This window comes from Elgaria multicarinata, chromosome 5 (assembly GCF_023053635.1).
Source record: "Elgaria multicarinata webbii isolate HBS135686 ecotype San Diego chromosome 5, rElgMul1.1.pri, whole genome shotgun sequence".
NCBI lineage: Eukaryota > Metazoa > Chordata > Lepidosauria > Squamata > Anguidae > Elgaria > Elgaria multicarinata.
In genome coordinates, this window is record NC_086175.1 from 71,153,369 (window position 1) to 71,173,865 (window position 20,497).

Consider the following 20,497-nt stretch of genomic DNA (forward strand, 5'->3'; position numbering starts at 1 on the left):
AAACAATTTTAATTTGTTTAAAAGTTAATTCACAGGCCTAGCACTGGCCTACTACTTCAAGATATATATGCCTTGCAGACATATATCTTAGTGAGGCCAAGCAATGCTGGGTATATCAGCTAGGAGAGAGAGAGAGTCGCCAAAGAAAGAATATTAGACCAGCTCCCAAACAGGACATCACAAACCTAAAATCAGCTGGAGGAAAATATGTTTTAATTCACCTTTTCACTCCCTCAGTTTTCAACCATTCCTCAAAAATCTTTTTTCGGTTTCTAGTGAACACTTCAATGTAACTTCACATGTAACGTTACTCAGGAGAAATAGCTGTTTTAGGGCTTCTCTAAATGAGCCATTTATATCACAATTGTGACTAGGCACTCACGGAAGTTTCTTGGTTGATTATGAGACACTGTAAACCTCCAGTGCCTTTCTCATATTTTAGAAGAATTTCTGTGGCTTAATTTGAAACAGAAAAGAGGAAATCACACTATAAGAAGAGACAGACAACAGTGCCATCTTGTGGTTGTATAAATGAAACATATAGAACTCCTGGTTGAAGGGGAAAAGGAGAAGAGGAAGGGAAAGTGTGTGTAAAGAGAGCACTTTGTGATCGTGGGACGAAAACAGAAGCAGAAAGCTGTGGTAAAGTTGCAGGGTTTTCTCTGATATAGAAATGCTCTTAATATGTTGTATTTGAGAGCCAAAGGACACCTTATGCTAATCATGTAGTTGTAGTTGAACGTTAGCTTTTTATTTAGTCTAAGCCTGTATGGCCTGATTTGGATTCGGATCACCAAGGTCTGGCAGAGGAGGATTAAACCTTCCCTTCACCCATTTCCCCTCAAATTGCAGCTCTCTGCAGGCCAATAGTGATTCTGGATTAAATTATATGATATATAAATGTTACCATCAAGGATATGGATGTGGTGTATATAAAGAGGGTTTATTGATTCAGAATAGTAACCCTGAATGAATAATGTCTGAAGAATCCGTTATTCCAGTTATGATTACTAACGAGTCCTCCACTGCATAACTCAAAGAGATTTCCATTATTTATATACCAGCGGATCATATTTCATAGTTTTTGGCTCAGGACTGTGCTGCTACAGACCCAAGTCACTGTGCTTAGAGGATACTTACTTGCATGAATGGGCAGTGAATGAAAACCATTAATACCCTAGCATGCTTGGCCTTACTAGCACTCATTTTGGTTGTGGTTGTAGTTTCTTAGCGTATTTCTGCTTCATTTAAACCCATCAGTACTTCAGTTAGCATCTGTTTCTCTTCCCTTGGAAGGAAAGTTTACACATATTTCTTCACAGAACTCCAAAACTTACACCCTTTGTAAGCCTTGTGTACATAAAATAGCTCCTAATTTGGAAGCTTATGTTTCCTAAGAACATTTTGCTCCTCCCTAATGCTTGCTTCTCTCCCTGTCTCATCCAGTGGCATCCACAGAGAATTTCAGAAGTAAAAACATTAGGAAACATTAAAAAAAAAGTCTCCTAAATTGACTCACTAGATTTGGGGGTTTATATGTACTTTCCAGGCTCTCAGCCTTGGTCCCCTCCACCTGTAATATGAGGGATAATAATACCTATTTACTTTATGGAGCTATTGTAACATTTACAATTAGATAACGCATGTGAAGGACTTTGAACACATGAACATGCTATACAAATGTTAAGTATTCCTGCAATCAGTGGGCTGCTGTAGCGGTGTATTGCTCCAATTACACCAAACAAAAAGCAACAATATACAAAATGGGCGAAATGCAGATCCATGCTTTGATATAAATAGTGAGTGGACAGCCATCAGGTCTGAATAGTGTAGGGTGACCAACTGTCAGGATTTCCCCGGATTTGTCCTGTTTTTTGTTCTTTCCATGGTGTCAGGGGGGATTTTCTATAATTTTCAATAATGTCCTGGAATGACACACCTTTCCCTTTAAGGCTGCCATTAGCATGGCAGGAGGGAATGACATGCTTTCTTGAGGCACATCATTCCCCCACCCCGAGCTCCAATTGAGGTCTTAAAGGGGAAAGTGGGTCATTCGTGGACATTATAGAAAAGGCCCCAATTGGAGTGGATGGTGGTGGTGCAGAATGAAATCCTTTCCCCTCCTCCACTCCAATTGGGTTTTTTAAGGTGGTGGGGGAATAACGTACTTTCTGCAGGACTCAGAAAGCTGCTTCCCCCCACACACACACTAGGTGTCCTCTTTTTTGGTTTCCCAAATATGGTCACCCTAGAATAGTGTGATATGGTTGCAAGAAAGGCAAATGCTATTTTGGGCTGCATTAATAGAAATATACCTTCCAAATCACATGAGGTACTGGTTCCTCTCTATTCGGTCCTGGTTAGGCCTCATCTAGAGTATTGCGTCCAGTTCTGGGCTCCACAATACAAGAAGGACGCAGACAAGCTGGAGCGTGTTCAGAGGAGGGCAACCAGGATGATCAGGGGTCTGGAAACAAAGCCCTATGAAGAGAGACTGAAAGAACTGGGCATGTTTAGCCTGGAGAAGAGAAGATTGAGGGGAGACATGATAGCACTCTTCAAAGAATTAAAAGGTTGTCACACAGAGGAGGGCCAGGATCTCTTCTCGATCCTCCCAGAGTGCAGGACACGGAATAATGGGCTCAAGTTAAAGGAAGCCAGATTCCAGCTGGACATCAGGAAAAACTTCCTGACTGTTAGAGCAGTATGACAATGGAACCAAAATCGCCCCCACCACTGAAAGAAGCCTCTGCTGTATCAAAGAACCATCTTTCAGTGGAGGGACGCCATTGGGTTCTGACACCAAGTGCTGATGTTGACTTAGACTTCATCTTGCAAGGTGAAGAAGTCCTCTCCTTTTCCTAGTCAACCGCCTTTATCTAAGCAAGTCTGTCAATTGGGTTTATCCATACCTGTACAATTTAAACTTCTGCTCAATTGGGCAGGATCCTTTTGAAGTGCTCAGCGAGGGCAACCCTCCCCCCAATTGAATGGGTGTGCGTGTTTTCTGTCTGGGGGGGATCTTTGTCTGTTTCTTCATAAATTGTGCTAATAAATAAAGAAATGGTCATGTTTTTCTGAGCATAGTTCCATCGGCCATTAGTCTAGCTTATTAGAGAGTTTGCTGAGCAGATTTCTGAACTGGTGCCATTTCTCAAGAATTTCCTGGAGCATTTACTATAAAGTCGCTGCAGGAAACAGAGCTGTCAGCCTCTCCCCTCCCTCCAGTTCTCTTCTATTGGTTATTAGGAGGCTCACTTAGGCAAAAAGGGAAGATTGTGCACACATGACGATGCAGAATCAAGTCACATTTATTTCACAGCTCTGTCAAAGACTAGAGAGAGAATGAGAAATCTAAGCAGCTGTGGGTCTCTGGTGTGTTATTTGAAGAGAGCAGCTTGTAACGTACAAACATGAAAAGGGTTCTTGCAGGGGGGGGACCTCAGGAAAAGGAAAATACTTGCCTGTAGTGAATTCAGGCACACACAAAAATCTAGACTTTATTTTGAATATGTCTTTTGATTAAAATTCATAGTTGTCACATAAAATAAATCACCTCCTTTTCGTATAATATGACCTGAAACTGCTTCTAAGTGAATAAGATATGAACTCTAAATGTTCACAGTCTTTACCCTGACACAGTCAATCATATCACAAGGCGCCGGCATTGCTGCCAAGCTTTTGAGACGTCGTCATTCTTATTGAAGCTTAACAGCACGTAAGACCAGCTCTAGCTTGGAAACACATGTTTGAGTATTACGTATAATCAAAGCAAATTTATGATGTAACCATTAGAAGCAAACAGAAATGATACCTTAGAACGTGCTGGATTCTTATTAATTCTAGGCTGCTTTAAAAGGATTAAGGTTATCTATTGTGCTGGCTCTGATATTCCAATGAGGATATTATAGCTGTACAATAAGATCAGGTGCAGAGAAGTTGTTTTGATCTCAACGTTGTAGAAACAACTGGAACATAACCCTGACCCCCGAATCACAATGGAACCTCCCAGTGGCGCAGCTAAGTAAATTTAAACCGTGAACTTAATGATGTTTATGGGGACCCTCTTTATATGGCTTTGAGTATGAGTTCTGTGAAGCACACAACTACCATTTCTCTTCTCCAACCCCCAACTGCCATTCTGTATTTTGCAACCGCTTCTATTTTCCTGAACTACTACAACAAAACTGTTTGCTAATCCATATTTTTTTTAAAAAAAACAAAAATAATACTCTGAGCATACACGGTTGTGTTGGGGTGACTGGGAATGATGGGAGTTGCAGTCCAACACGTCTGGAAAGTGCCAGGTTGGGGAAGGCTGCTCTGTATATATGCTGCCCCTTGGATCTGGATGCAGTTATGAATGACATCATGTAATTCATGTCTGCAGGGTCCATTTATGCACGCACCTCTGCACCCTACCCTCCACATGCAAACCTTAGGGGCTGGCTTCTGCCCTTATTGATTGATTGAACTTTTTTTCACCAGCCAAACTCAAGGTGGTTTCCAAATGCAACCTCACAACAACATAAAATATCAAATTACAAATACTAAAACTTCGTAGCTTAAAATTAAAGGAATTTGGAGATAGTTCTTAATTTTACCTTATCTCTTTCTTGTCTCTTTACTGAATAACAATAACAATTACTTGATGATGAGCATATTAAGATAGCCTTTATTTTGTGGAACAGGTTAATCTGAGAGAGTCTTAGATGTTTTATCTAATGTTGAAAATATTAAGTATCGTGCCTAACGATGCTATGTGACTGTATAATTTCTACCTGGAAAAGCTTTCCACCCCACCCCCCTCTAGCAAGTTATCCAGATAAGATCCTTTTCTTGAAACAGAAGCCATAGCTTACAATCTTCCTAGCTGGAAAATCAGTTTGTTATGGTTCAGAAACCTTTCCAGTGGGACTGTATTCTGACATACTGTCATATACAAGCATCAATAGGTCTGACATGCGAAAAGGTCATGCCACCAAACATTAGCATTTCAAAACAGCAATTAAAGTAATTCATTTAAAAGAGCTTTATCCACATTCCCTGCAAATACTTGGCTTCCTTGAGGAGAAGAATAAAATGGGCTGTGCTCTATGCTATATGAGCTTGTCCTGTTGTCCTTCTTAAACCAATATGCATAAAAGCTTGAGATGACATTGATTTAGTACGAAACTGGTAAACATAACTGAGGTTACGAAGAGAGACCTCCTGCCCAGCAAAGTTACATCTCCCCTTTCTCACATTTGTGATTCTTATTTTTATTTTTAGTTCCTGCTATGATAACCTCCTATCCAAACACCACCTTGGCGACACAGGGTCAAAAGAAAGAGATGAGTTGCACAGCTCATGGAGAGAAACCCATCATAGTCCGCTGGGAGAAAGAAGACAGAATAATTAATCCAGAAATGTCCCGCTATCTTGTTTCCACAAAGGAAGTGGGTGATGAAGTGATCTCTACTCTACAGGTAATAGGACCTATCTGGGATGTGCCTGTGAATTTTGGACAGCAGTTCAGTGTAAGACATTAAAACAAAAACAAAAAACAGGCTTAGGCTGATTCGGAAGGATGTGTCTTTCTGCTGTAATGTTCAATCACACATAGGGATGGGGGAGAAATTAATTCGGTTTGCATTTTAATGTGAACTTACCTAATTTCATACTGTCAAACCAATGCATGAACCCAAACTCAGCTATTCTTCAAAATTCGCACTTTGCTGAATTTTGCAACAGAGTTCTTCAATTTTTTAAAATAAAAAAAATGCAAACAGTTCCTCTATTTGGGAAAATAATGTTAGAAATGTGTTATATTAGGAAAATTGCTGGCAAAACATGTATATTAGGCAAAATTGTGTACAGAAAATGCATGTATTCAGAGAAATGCCTACAAAATGCGTACACATTTTCACGCAAACTTCAAAACAAATTTAAAAATCTCATAGCGCAAGACAGACTGAACTTTTGATTGGTAAAAGGAGAAACTTGAGAGGTTTGCCCATTCCTAGCCATCCTTTATGAACAAGGGTATGTTCCACACTTTCTTCTCACATGGGTTGTGTTCAGTGAAGTCACCTGAAGTTATCCCAGGGTTATCCCAGGGTAATCGTTACTACTACTACTACTACTACTACTACTACTACTATTTATTTATTTATTACATTTTATTTATTATATTACTACTTCTCTTCCTCCTCCTCCTCCTCCTCCAAAGTGACTAATCTTCCTTTTCCATTATATATGAGGGTTCTGTAAAGGAATAGAATAGGACATACTCTGGTAATATTCACATGAACAAAGAGTCTGGGAATCCCCAGGCATCTAAGTATCTAATGTCCTGCCAAAGTGCTGCCAGCAGGGTGGGAGGAGTGATGGAGATTATTTCCCCCTCTCTGCCCTCCTTCCCCCCCTTTTTCCTTCTAGACAGGCCTCTGAGCCTGTGTAGAGTAGTCGTGCTGTCAGAGGTGGGGAGGCTGGAGAGGTCATTGGAAACATTTACCGTGCTCGCCAGACTTCGCTCCCTTTCAAACTTCTCCAGGTTCCTTGGAGGCCACTATTGCAATCTTGGAAGGCAGCCAGCGTGGCTCTTTCGATGACAGCTGTGAGGGGGAGGGATCAGAATCCACACTTCTCCTTTCAAGATCGTAGCAGTATTGATTGCTTCAGAAGGGGAACTCAGAAGAATCCTATGGTCCATGGGATGCTCTCCAAGGACCATAGGATAGTCTCTCCAGGCTTTGGCATAGTGCAAAAACACGACTGATTTTTTTAATAAATTGATAAGAATTCATTACAAAAGTTGTTATTGAAGGTGGCTTCTTTTGAGAGACTTTATATATTTACTTTATCATCTACTTTGGGTAGAAGCCTACATGATTGATGTTCACTAGATGGAGATCTCTGAGCCCTCTGTCCATCCAAAGCCCTGCAGCAAGAGCCAGACAAATGGGAGGAATGGCAGAAGTTTTTACACCATCCCAATCTCTGTTTCAGCATTTTGAACTAGACAGGCTTCTGAGCCTATCTAGTTCATTTGCTTTGTTGTGGATGGGGACAGGAACTGAAAGGCTTCTGGATCTAGCAGATTCATGTCTTTTCTCCTCCCTGCTCTCCAATGCACTCCCTTTCCTTCCTTTCTCTCTCCTCATACTCTTCTAAGGTTGCAACACCAACCTTGGCTGGGAGGCACGAGGAGTAGATGGGTGAAATCTGAGATTCCCCCCCTGCCTACAAGTCATAGTTCTGTCTATGGCTTTGTGGGGGGGGAGGGAAATCCCAGCATTCTATGCCCCCTCCCTTACCATCTAGGGGCAATAGGATTGCTCACTAAAAGTCTGTTGTCAAAACGTTTACAATATTCTTCTTGATGTACAAAACTTTGCCAAAGAAAAACACGTTCAAAATGGTCAGGAATTGGTGGTCATGACCTACAGCATAAAATATCAGAACCTATTTGAGCATCAATTTTTATGGGTGAAATTAAATATTCCATCACTACAGAGAGAAAATCGTTGTGCATTCTTGTATAAATGGTCTCTCCCCCCTCAAAAACCGCAGACAATGAGTGTAAAACCAATGTGTAATTGTCATTGATATAATCATTTTAATGTATATAAATATAGTGACATGTACATGTGTTTTAGATACCCAACAGGCAGTACAGGAGAGAAGTATTTATTGATTTGTCATGTTACATCTTTCCAAGTACCATTAAACCACACATTAAGTGTATTGGACCTATAAATCATATTGGTCCATCAAAATATTAAGAAGTGGCAGTCAATTTTAATATTAGCACAAGATCAGAATTGGCTTCTCTCTAGCAAGAAAATGCATCAGCATAGTGGGCCCAGAGAATGATTTAGAGGCTCATGACCTGATGCGGTTCTGCTGCTGCAACTAAGGAGATCTGGCCTCTGAAAGCTGCCTGGATAGAAGTCTGCCTAGGAGTCATACCTGGGCTGCTCAGACTTCCATGGAGGGAAAATTGAATCTGAAATAAATAAGTTAAAGAAGAGTATTTCTATACCAGCAGCTCTTGTGTTTTATTTGGCAGTGTTTGGCTGCAATCAATCCAATCCCCACTCTTTTGGTTTGTGACCACAGATCTACAACATCACTGTGTGTTTCATACAAGTCATATATACACTTACACCATGACTTATTGTCCACATAAAATCTCTATACTGCATTCAAATCGTGCTTGAAAGGTGGATTTACTTTCAATGTTTCCTATTGAATATATTTTCTTCTTTTCAATCTGCAATGTAGATTTTGCCAACGGTGCGAGAAGACTCTGGGTTCTTCTCCTGCCATGCCATCAATTCATATGGGGAGGACCGTGGAATAATTCAGCTCACTGTGCAAGGTAGGAAGAGGACAACATAAGGAAAAAAACACAGCTATTGTAGTACAGTAAGTGTATGTCATGCTCAGAAATCTGTTGCCGGGGTGTGTGTGTGTCTAGTCCCTAAGTAAACATAGGGTTGTATCCAATAGGTTGCATCCAATGTTAATCTGATTTAAGTTCCGTGCATTTCAATGAGTCTACTCTAGGTAGGACTTACATTGGATACAACCCATAACCTTAACTGTCAGAAATTAAAAACTGTTTAAGAGATTCAAACTCCCATTTGTCCAGTTTCCACTGGAACTATTAAAACAGAAATGCATTGATAAGCCTGGGATGTAGTGTTTATGGCCACCAGTTGGTTTAAATTTGCATTAGACTGAAACTGATACAATGCCTGAGCTATAAGAAAATGAAGGGCCAGTTTAAACATCAAAGCAACGTTGTGGAAACCAACATAATTGTGTTGGTCTCCATGATATTACCCTTATACATGCAGCGGGGTTCCACCTAGCTGGTGTCACATTTAAAGGGTCTCGTAATTTATATGTGAGCCCTTATCCATGCTGTGTTTGCCCACCAGCAATAGCAGCCATCCTTGACTTGCATCGCAAGCGTGCAAATGTTTCATGTGTTGGTGAACAGATGAGTTAAAAGCCCTATAAACCTGATTCTGAGTAACTGGTTCTTCTACATGGCAACTCCCATGTTTAGATCAGTGTTTAATCTTTATATATAAAAGCCCAATCTGGAATACTATCTCATGAATAAACACGTTGAGCGTCAGGCACTCTTACTTGGGAGTAATCTCCATTAAATTCAGTGGGACTTGCTTCTGAGTAAACAAGCATAGGGAGTGTACTGTTAATCTCAGTTCAGTAGCTTTAGGGTTTGCACCAACCTGATCTATGATGTACTATTTATTTTTTTAGTTATTTATTACAATTCTGTACCACCAAATGGTGAAACTTCTCTACAAAAGCCATTTGATTTTTTTCCCTTTTCAATAAGAAACAAGTGCATCTGTATTATATTTTGAAGCAAAATGTTTCAAGTGTAATCACTCAAAAGCTCCTGGCAACTCCGGTGTATTTTTGCATCAGTCTGCCCTCAGGCGCCCGGTACCATATTTGTCAGTGTGTGTGTGTGTGGGGGGGAATTGTAGTCGGGCAGGGGTTGGCAGGTCCTGGAAAGTCTGAGGTGACGCCCTGTCAAATGCCAGACAGTGGCAGAAATCAGCCACTGGGCTCTGCCTGCTCTGCGTACCATGCTTGCTCACATGCTTGTATGCCTTGGAGCGTACATATAAGATGCCAAATCCACTCAGGACTCACAAGGACCTTTCTTCCAACCCCCAGTTTTCTGTGGTTGCAGGAATCTTCAGTTCCTAGTTGTAATGCAGGTACATGGAATAGCTTGATATACTGGGATTCTGATTCTTGTGTAGAGTAAAACTGCAGTCCTATAAAGGTTCTCTATAAAAAAAGAGAAAATATATAACTGTTCTTCCAGAAGCATGACAGGTTTTTTTAATACTTGTATACTAGAACGTACTCTTTTATTCAGCCTAAGTAATTAAGCTGGAATGGCCACTCAGTATAGCCTAACTACTGATTCTGTCTTTACAGTCTAGTACATTCATATATATTTTTGTATGTATGGAGAGAGCAAGAGAGAGAAAAGTATACAGATACACACAAACGTGCACACACGCACACACATACACATGAGATTGAGAGAGAATCATATTTAATAGCATTATCTTTTTGATTGATTTTCATTTTGATATAGAAATCCCAGTATAATATGAATATTATAGCCAGAACCTGCCATGGGGAAAAATAGTGTTCTTTTAACACAATAAGTTGGATTACCACTACAATATGGTTCTAAAATAAGACAAAAGATGTCTCAAGCTAAATATTAGCTTTCCATCCTTAGGAGAAGTGTGTGTGTGTGTGTGTGTGTGTGTGTGTGTGTGTGTAAATGAGTGTAAAGCGCAGTGAGTGAGTGAAGGAAATGTCAAGCAATGTTACTATTGATGAGCCATATTTTTCGTAACATTCTAATTGCTGTCTGACTCCCCACTATTCCCTCCTCTTGACTAAAGCAGAGTTTGTCTCTTTGCCCAGAACCCCCAGATCCTCCAGAAATAGAAATCCGAGAGGTGAGAGCACGCAGCATTGCCCTCAGATGGACCATGGGATTTGATGGGAATAGTCCGATCACGGGCTATGATATAGAATGCAAGAACAAGTCTGGTAAGAATATGCTGGGATACCTGACTTACAGTTTTGTATGGTTCCCTACTTTGCTGGTTGCACAGATGACTTATTTTTAAATATTAAGATTCTCTCTTTTGGTCTTATTACTCTTGAGTGTGTTCAAATGTTTTGCTGACACCTTGTGTAAAGAATACTTTGTTTTCTTTTTTGTTTTCTTTTAAACTGTGGGCCGTTTCCATCCCAACAGGTCATTATAAGAACTTTGTGACATTAAGAATTCATGCCTGGATTTGTTTATTTTCTCCTCCCTCACCATCTCTTTTTCCTTTTGTGTTGTGTCTTTTTGACTGTAAGCCTGAGGGCAGGAACGGTCTTGCTTTTTTAATTGATTTGCATGCCACTGTGGGAACCTTTCCAGCTGAATAAATGAGTGAATGAAAGAATAATATTTGAATGGATTGTTTTCACCAGCTCCTTTTTACTAAGTTATTAGACAATAGAACAACAGAAAGCTGCCTTATACCATGTCAGACTGCTTGTCTGTGTAGCCCAATATGTTCTATTTTGACTAGTTGCAACTCTTCAGGTGTCAGGCAGAGAAAGTTCCCCCCTTCACTTGATTCTCTTTTATCTGGAGAGGATGGGAATTGAATTTAGACTTTCTGCTGACAAAGCACATTCTCTGCCACAGAGCTACAGAGCTTCTTTAAACAAGGAATTTATAGCACGTTCAACACTGGCCACTCACAGATGTTCACGGGTCATTTTGATGATGCCATGAGCCTCCTGTGCTTCTCCCGCTCCATTCCATGGTTTTAGCATTAAAATCTAAGCCTCAGAAAACCCGACTCTTCTGAAATATGTTGGGATTTGTTGGGAGTTCCTCCCATGTACAGGTGAAGTTGTACTATAAAACGCCCACTACAGGGAGCTGCCCCATTGAACTGTTCGGGCCGCGTGGTTGCTGCTCTCTTTTCTGTGTATTTTCAGCTCGTTTCAAATGCAGAAGAGACACAGGAAGTAGAGTGACAGTAAGGAAAAATGATTTCCCCCATCTGAAAGTCCTCATAGTCTCTTCCAAAGATACAGCTTTCTTCTGCCCACAAAGGTTTGTCTGAGGTTTGAACTCAGGACTTCTTGCGCTCAAAGGTAGCTTAGACAGCATCTGCAGGGGGCATAGGATTTTTCAGATTCCTGGATCTGAGGCCAGGGACAGCACTCCAACCTTGGACCCAGAAGTCTGGGCTTCCCGCCCCCTCTCCTCCCCCTTGCAGCTGGTGCAGAAAGAACCATCCTGGCTGCCTCTACAATGTTGCAAAGGCAATCTTAGAGGGAAGGTAAAGGGGGCGTTCCATGGGTGAGGAGGGGAGGGGACCGCTTATGCCATATCCCCAAGCCTCTCCTTCCCTCCCCCATCCAGCTAAATTGCAGAGCAGCAGCGCAGTCCATCTCCCACTCTGCTTTGGATACTTGTAAACCTCTAAACTCAGAGGTTTAGGAGTACCCAGTGCAAATCTGATAGGACTGCACCCTTAATAATTCCTGACGTGTATGGAACAGCTGCCTCCTGCCATCCTTCCTAAATGTTCTGCTTCCTTTAACCCTTTACTAGTGATGTTGCTGTTCTAGAAATGAATTCTATTGTGAGATATTTGAAATGGTATGAAAATAGCCAGCTAGTTGTTAAAATGTGTTGGCAAATATAGCTTATATGAGGATCAGTAAAAGTGAGGGAATGAAGTCTTTTAGGGGAAACCACAACTTTGTGGTATGTTACACAGGGGCAAAGGGCAGAGGCAAAGGGCCCCCTCCCAAAAACCTAGAACCAACCCTGGGCAGCAGGTGACACTCTCAATGGGCACAGGAGGAGCACAGTTTATTTATCTGTCTATTTATCTTACTATTTTATGACTTAATACCCTGCTCTTCAATCCAATATAACTCTCATATATAATATAATGAAACTATATAAACATAAAACCAAAACACATAAATAGAAAAAAATACGGTCAAGCAGCACAGCCAAGCATGTTGGAGAAATACACAACAGAACCAAATGAGTTCAAATTTTTATGAATCCGACCCATGGATTCTGTAGTGGACTGGGTTCTCCCCCATTGGGCAGATTCCATGGGCTTGAGGAACATGTTTTTAACCTTCGGGAATTTAGTGCAAGTTTCATCATAGAAAAACACACCAAAAATGTGCATTTCCTCCATAGGTTAAAGTGTGAAAATGCACATTTTGTGGAAATTTGTGCATTTACACACATGCAAACTTGTATAAATTTGCATTCATGAAAATGTGAATTTGCACAAATTTTTGGGCAGATGATGGAACGAAAGAAAGGCACCTGGCAATCCACGAACCCCAGATGGATTTTATACAATCTATATATCCCTAAGCACACCATACAAAACTAGCACAGCCCTGGAAAAAATCAATCAAGAAATCTAAAAATCCTAGGATTTTTTTAAAGGCTTTCACGTGGCACAACGTGGTGCCAGGTAAACCTCCCCATGGAGAGAATTTCAAAAACAAGATGCCCACCACCAAACGGCTCTCTTACCAGTCACCACACACCTTACCTTAAATAAATACCTCTGAGGAAGATTATAGCACGTAGTCTTTATTCAGTTTGGGCCTGGTTTAAAATCAGATTAATTTCAGATGTCTATCAGATGTCTTCCAAATCAAATTAATGCAATTTAACCAGACCATTTCGAAATTGGAAGTGGAATGGGGGATGGGTTAGCCAGCTGACAATTCCTTGTTAGTATAAAAGCAAGGAGGTTACTGAGCTAATGGGGCCATTGCAATTTAGAGTAATGCCTACACTGTGGTTGCACAAGTCACAGATATCTATTGGATAGAGACCTATCCAACAAACCCAGCCTGCAAAGCAAGGATTTTGCCTTATGAACTAGTTTTAGCTCCAATGCATTTCTTCCCTCTGCAGCTTGAGCAATTCCTTTTGCACATGTGGAACACATGTCATACAGACTTTTTCAAAATGGGGAGAGCAGAATGAATTTCAGTCACATAGTCCTTGATTTAGTCTCACCTCTAACTTTACATAGGGATGGCTGAAGCTCTCAGTTTTGGCTTTGCTCAGATTCTCACTTTTCCAATCTTAAGTTCATTCTGTCCCATTTCTGCATCCATTTGCAGCTTGGTTGGTTTTTTTAAGACTATGCAAAACTTATCCATTTCTGTGTGCATTTTTCTAATATACACATTTTAGTACATAATTTTGCCAAATATGCACATTTTTGACAAGCAGTTTTCATTAATACAATGCTGTTTTATATACAGATTTCACAAATACATGCATTTGTGTATGCACTTTTCCACTTTTTTGTACACATTTTTTTAAAAATTTAGATAACTGCATCATGAAATTCTGAGAAGCGTGAATATCCAAGGATAATTGTGTTCAGGTTTGCAAATTGATTTGGAAAGTGTGGATTTGGTAATTTCTTACTAAACAAAATTCTCCCCCATAATTTCATTTCATTTATTAGATTTCTGTATCATCAAATAGCCAAAGCTCTCTGGGGCGGGAGTTACGAAGATTAAAACTGTAAAAATTCAATATAATAACATAATATAAAAACAACATACAATATATATGTATGCATTTAATAATAAAAATCCCAGGACCTGTTAAAAAAACGGATCGTATGCTGTCAAATGCCTGGGAGTGGAGGGAAACCTTACCCTGTCTCTAAAAAGGTTACAATGTGACAAACAGGCCTCACTGGGGAGGGTGTTCCACAAACAGGGGTCTCGTTGTCATTCCCCAAGCCTCCCTTGGAGGACACACTTGAAGGAGGGCCTCAGGTGATGGGCATAGCATGTGGGTAGGTTTATCCCCTGTATACCTATACATTCATTTGTCTTACTCACACGTAGGGTGACCATATGACCAGATTTGCCCAGATTTGTCCAGGTTTTTGGTGACAAATCCAGGAGGGGGAGGGGAAATCCAGATTTTCCAAACTTCCCCAGCCAAAGAGCAGCTCTAATGGGAATTAACAAAAATGCTTATAACTCCGTCATTTTTAAAGATAGACATGAAACTTGGCATGATGGTAGCTCTTAGGTAGGGCTTTAGTCATACCAAATTTGAAACAGATCTGTTCATCCATTGATTTGTTAAGATTTTTTTAAAAAAATTGAGGTTTTAAAATTATTATTTTTAAAATTGTCATTTTTAAAGTTAAAGAGATGAAACTTTGCACAATGATAGGTTTTAGGTAGAGCTTTAGCCACACCAAATTTGAAACAGATCCATCCATCCACTGATTTTTATGAATATTTTAAAATTTGAGGATTTAAAATTATTATTTTTTAAAAATGACATTTTTAAAGATAAAGGGCTGAAAGTTGGCCCCATTATAGCTCATAAGGAGAGATTTAGCCATGTCAAGTTTGAATCAGATGTGTTCATCCATTTTTTAAAGGATTTTTTTTTAAAGTTCAAAGTTTTAAAATTATTGTGTTTTAAAACTGCTGGAGCCATATCCTTCAAACTCAGGTTGTCAAACCTCCTCTTTGGGGTGTTGCACATTGAGCAGTTTCAGCCCTTGGCATTAAGGGGATCTCCAGTCTTTAGGTAAGAAGTCCTGGGCAAGCAGGGCACCTTTCCTGTTGCAGATTTGGTGTGCAGTCGGGTACCTGGAACTCAGCAGAGGCAAGGCATCCACAAATCAAAATGTGGGAAAGGAGAGGTCAGTCAAAGCTGCCCACAGGGCAAAACAGAATGGGCCAGAGGCCTTTTTCTCAAATTTCCACATCATGGGCGGTGAAGGGTCGTCTTTAGAGAAAAACTCTCATGACCAACAGTAGGGTGCCAGTGGAGAGAGAGGCTCTCTTCTTTGCGGATGCCCTGTTGCTGCGAATGTTGGAACCTGGCATATCATTGCTTTGCTTCGCTACCACTTCCCTTCCACTTCACTTTGTACACTTGTGAGCTAGGCTCTGACTGCACTGCTGGGATGCAATGCAGAACATTTGAAATGCATACCAGAGAAAATTAGATAGACTTGTGGCTTTGGCTGGCTGGCATATCTCTTAGAGACAGAGTTAGACTGAAGACACAACTCAGAGATGGCTGTAGCTGAGCCCTGAGAGGCTGCTGTACCACACAGAGCCTTTTTAAGAGTGTCTCAGAGTCTAGTTTTGGTGCAGGCAGAGGTGGCTGGCAGTGGAGTTTTTTTTTAAAAAAACAAGAGTCACCGGATGCAACCAAGCTATAAGCTGTTGCCCTGCCCCCAGCCACTTGGTACAAGTGCACAGCCTGGCTGGACCATTGGGAGACTTTGGCAGAGAAAGGAGGGTGCGGGATTATTTAAGGCTGGAAATGTTGGCAGGCTGGCATAAGGCAGAGAGAGGCTGAAGGCAACCCAGATGGAACTGTAGCTTGGCCCTGAGGCTGGCTTGCCACACAGAGTGTTTTAAGAGTGCATCAAAGTTGTGCATGAGGAGAGGAGGTGGAGGCGGCTGGAGGCAGAGGTTTTTAAAGTATTGGGCAAAAGGTGGGATATAATAATAATAATAATAACAATAATAATGATGATGATGTAAGAGTCACCAGACATGACCAAGCAATAACCTGCAATAAGCAATATCCCAAGCCACAAGTGTGCAGCCTAGCTGGACCATTGGGAGACTTTTGGGGAGGAGAGAGAGAGATTGTTGGAGGCTGGAGGCTTTGGTTTGTCTGCAATGACTTAGAGTGGGAGACAACAGAGGCTGCACAGACAACCCAGAGACATCTATTGTAACTTAGCCCCATGGTGCTGGCATGAAACGCAGGGCATTAGGAAGAGGGTCTCAGAGTTGCATGATTGTGCAGGAAGTAGACAGGAGTTCAAAATCTGGATGTGCGAAGTGGTGCCAACACACAAGCCTTGAGAAGCTAATGAATATAAGTGAGAAGTGTGAATGGGCAAAGTAGTGTTCACTGCCACAACACCCACCCTAATGTTAGAGTAGAGAAACTTGTGACTATTATAGACAAGCTTTTTAAAAAAATTGAAATTTTAAAAAGCCAGCCATCCGGCCGGCCAGTTGCAAACCCTATTAACAACAGCAGCAGCTTGCAATGAGTGAAGATACAGTCAGAAAAGATATTTGAGGGAAGGGGAGAATGTAACACAGAGAGTATAGCAAAAGCTTCAAAGTACAGCAAAACCAACAAAAGTAGGAGTGAGTGACATTAATTTCAGATACATTGAATCTCTCACTTGTTCTTTATTTCAGTGACGTTAACATTAAGATGTTATGTAGAACAGATTTGTCTTAAATGTGTGCTATAAAATCAGACATGTGACCAAAGCTATGTTCGGGTGGGCACGCCCCCTTAGGGGACGACTATGTTGTCCTCCTTTTTGGTTTCCAAAATATGGTCACCCTACTCACACACCTAAAAATAACATTCACGTTGCCCTATGAAATGATGTGAAGAGGGATAACAGATTCAAGGCTTTCATTCTTTTAAAGTTGGTGTGGCATGGTGATTAAGGCCTTAGCTAGACCTACCTTTTGTACTGCGACGGAGGAGGGAAGATCTCACATTGTGAGTAACGCGAGATCCCTCCTCCATTTACACGTGAGGTGCGATGACCTCAGGAAGAGAGGCGTTGCTCCCGCCATTTTTTAATTTTTAAAGAAGACGGAGTGCACAAACGCTCGTGCGCTGAAGGTAAGGTTTTTCAAAATTTAATTTAGTTTCCCCGCTCCCCCCACCCTAACCCCGATGGCTGCAGTGCTCCTGAGGCGCGTTGTGCCCCATGCGTGTTTCCCAGCTCTGCGCAAGTAATCTCGCAGAGCGGGGTCAAACCACGGAAATGGGCCACATGTTTCATGGTCTCGAGCTCAGCCCAAAACCACGGAAAAAGCGGGCCCAAAGGGGAAGGCTCTATCCCGGGGCAAGGGAGGGATGATCCCTCCCTGATCCCGGGATCCCCTGTGCATCATCTGGATGCACAGGGACGATCCCAGGGTTTGCCCCATGATAAAGCCTGGTCTAGCTAAGGCCTAATAGTCTTGAGCTGTGAAACAGAAAACTCCCAGTTCAAACCTCGCATTAGTCGTTAACTCACTTGATCACCTCAAGCAATCTTTCTGTTAGCTTCAGCCTCCCACCTGCAATAAGAAAACAATCCCCAGGTAATAAATAATACTTAACCCTAAACATTACTGAGATAATGTATGGGAAGCACTTTGGACAATTCGAGTCTAAAGTAGGGATGGACCGATCTATCAGTTTTACTTTCTCCTGTATCAAATTTTATTAAGGCAACCCAGCATGGGTTTTAGCCAGATACAAGAGTCATGATATAAAAACATTACAGCATTGTATTAAACATCAAATATTGAACTTTTACATATAAAACATCATATATAGTGCTGGGATTTTTACCAGCAATCTTAGTTATCTCCTGTATCCAATCTTACTTTCTCCTGTATCCAAATGCTTAAAATCTCAAGTTATTTCCATCGTATATATCAGAGGTTTAGAACCTCAGACTCGGGGCCAGAATACCAGATGTGTTTGACTAAAGCTCCCATCCTCCCCAGCCAGCATGCCCAATGTCCCTCCTGGCTGGGGATGATGGAAGCTGCAGCTCAACACAGCTGGAAGGTACTAGGTTGGAGAAGCCTGATCTAAAATGTTGATTATGGATTAAGCCTTATGCTAAAACAAAAGGCTTAATCCATGGGGTTTTTCAGCATATAAAAAAACACATAAAATAAAACAGACATTTTAAAATTACTGGATCAAATCTCACCCATTTGCACTGCTTAGATTCAAAGGTACAGATAGGATGGAGACAACCACATTGTCGCTGTCTGTCATGTAGCTGTTAAAGATGAGGAGCCTGTCAGGAAAAAGTGGTGGCAGCCCCTGTACACAAAGCCAGTTTCACTTCCTCTCATCTTTACATTTTTTAAAAAATCTCAACTTCTTTCTATCTCGTCTATGAAGAGATTTGTGAATTCTGATCAGGTCGTATCAAAAAACAAACCAAAATAACTTATCCCCCATCCATACTATAAAGACCTACGTAAATGCTAATCACAACTACTAGGAGTAGGAGTAACAAGCGCAACAGCAGCACCATTAACAGCGTAAAGAAATTGTGTTCAAAAATGTTGTTCTGCATAGATCCACTAGATGGAGCAACATACAAAGTAAATAGGTGATTGTCATCTGGTAATATATAGGTAGGGTGGTATAGATGTAGGCCGTCATCACGGAAAACTCTGAAAGTTGAAAAAGAAAGAACAAAACTGCCAGATTTATTCATTATATAAATCTTCCCAATCCTGTTTTCTGTGAATATAACATGTTTTTGAGATCAGTGTAAATAAAAATTGTTTCAGCAAGTTCCCAACCTTGTAAAATTGTACGTAAAAGGTTTCTGATGCATCATTGATGAAAGAGACTCTTAGATCTCTTTCAATCTGAATTTATGTTTCGCACAAAGAAAACCAATTCAAATATTTTGGAGGGGTGACACAGGGTACAGTTTTAATGGGACTGTACCACTTCAGACCTCTGGGTGTTATTTAAATGTAGTAATATGTCCAAATGCATTGTAGGTGACAGTGATGCTAGAAATCATCCCTGCATGCTAGCTTTCTACAAGCAGTGAGTTTTTGATATGGAAGAACATTTAAATAAGCGCACGCACACACACACACACACACACACATGTTCCCGCCGTGTCCACTATGGCAACTATGTTATGAATGGAGTAGCCTCCCCAATGGCAGCCATTGTGTGAGAGTGCCCATGACACTCTTTCAAAATTCCAAATGTGCCTACTAACCTAAAAGGTTGGCGACCCTTGGTGGGGGCTCCTGATATAATACAAAAAGGCGTTTAAAATGTAACCCTGAACTCTTCAGATGATTTTTGCCTTCCTCCTCCTAAATCATCCCCATTTCTTTCCCCTTTCACAGCTACCACCCAATTTTAAGCTGAATGTTCTCATTTGAGAGTGTTTGATTCAGCACTAAATTAAAGGTGCAGAGATACTGCTTCATTCTGAGTTTTTCAACCCTACATAACCCCAACCTTCCTCTATGAGTGAAAAAACAGACCTAATTTTGTGATTTAATCTTTGCGAATTCTGATATGAGCTAACCACATCTGCCCCTCCCAGACTAATGTCTTAGTCAGAATGTCGGTGTCCCCTGGATTTCATACCTCTTTATAAGTTGAGTTCTCTGCTCAAACATATCGAAATGCATTTTAAAATGTGCATTTTGAGGGAAAATTATTGAAAACTACATATTCAATTGCAAATTTTCATGTGCATTAAAAATTGCAAATCAATCTTATGAGTGAATACATGTGAAAGTGCCATGAATGCAAAATACACCTATCGTAATTGGTACTTAATTTCCATTTGTTCAACAATGCATGTTGCTAAAACAATAAACTGGTAAATCCAATGAGATAAGATATTCATTAACATATAAAATGCATTATGCTAAAACAGCTCATATTCTTATTACCTGCTTAATCTGAGCTACTAAAACCCAGTTTACGCAAGAGGATAGTAAAATATTTATATAAAATGTCTCAGGTAGGTTTAAATTCAGAGAAGTCTAGCTGGGATGTGTAAGACTCTGCCATGGCAACCCATGGTTTACTGATAAACTATAAGCACTCGACATCACAGTCCCCATAGCCATGCCTCCAAGAAAGGTCAAGAAATCCAGGTAGCTGTATTGATCCATGTCAAGAAACCAGTTCTAGCAGTTTCATCTCCACCAGGAACAGATGTTTTGTAAACGTAACAATTGTCCATTCATGACCAAGCCACCCCTAAATATTTTGAATTACAACTGGGATAGCTAATAACATATATATTCCCTGGGAGAATACAATTTCCCCACAGCTACT

General features: G+C 40.7%; 1 protein-coding gene across 3 annotated transcripts in view; it reads left to right on the forward strand.

Moving 5' to 3' along the window:
• Window positions 1-20,497, forward strand: part of DSCAM (DS cell adhesion molecule) — a 365,261-nt gene that overhangs the window by 223,995 nt on the left and 120,769 nt on the right. For all 3 annotated transcript variants that reach the window (XM_063127558.1, XM_063127556.1, XM_063127559.1), the window contains 3 exons: window positions 5,272-5,468; window positions 8,269-8,365; window positions 10,480-10,608. In XM_063127558.1, coding sequence (XP_062983628.1) covers window positions 5,272-5,468; window positions 8,269-8,365; window positions 10,480-10,608 — 423 coding nt within the window. The remainder of the gene's footprint in view (window positions 1-5,271; window positions 5,469-8,268; window positions 8,366-10,479; window positions 10,609-20,497) is intronic.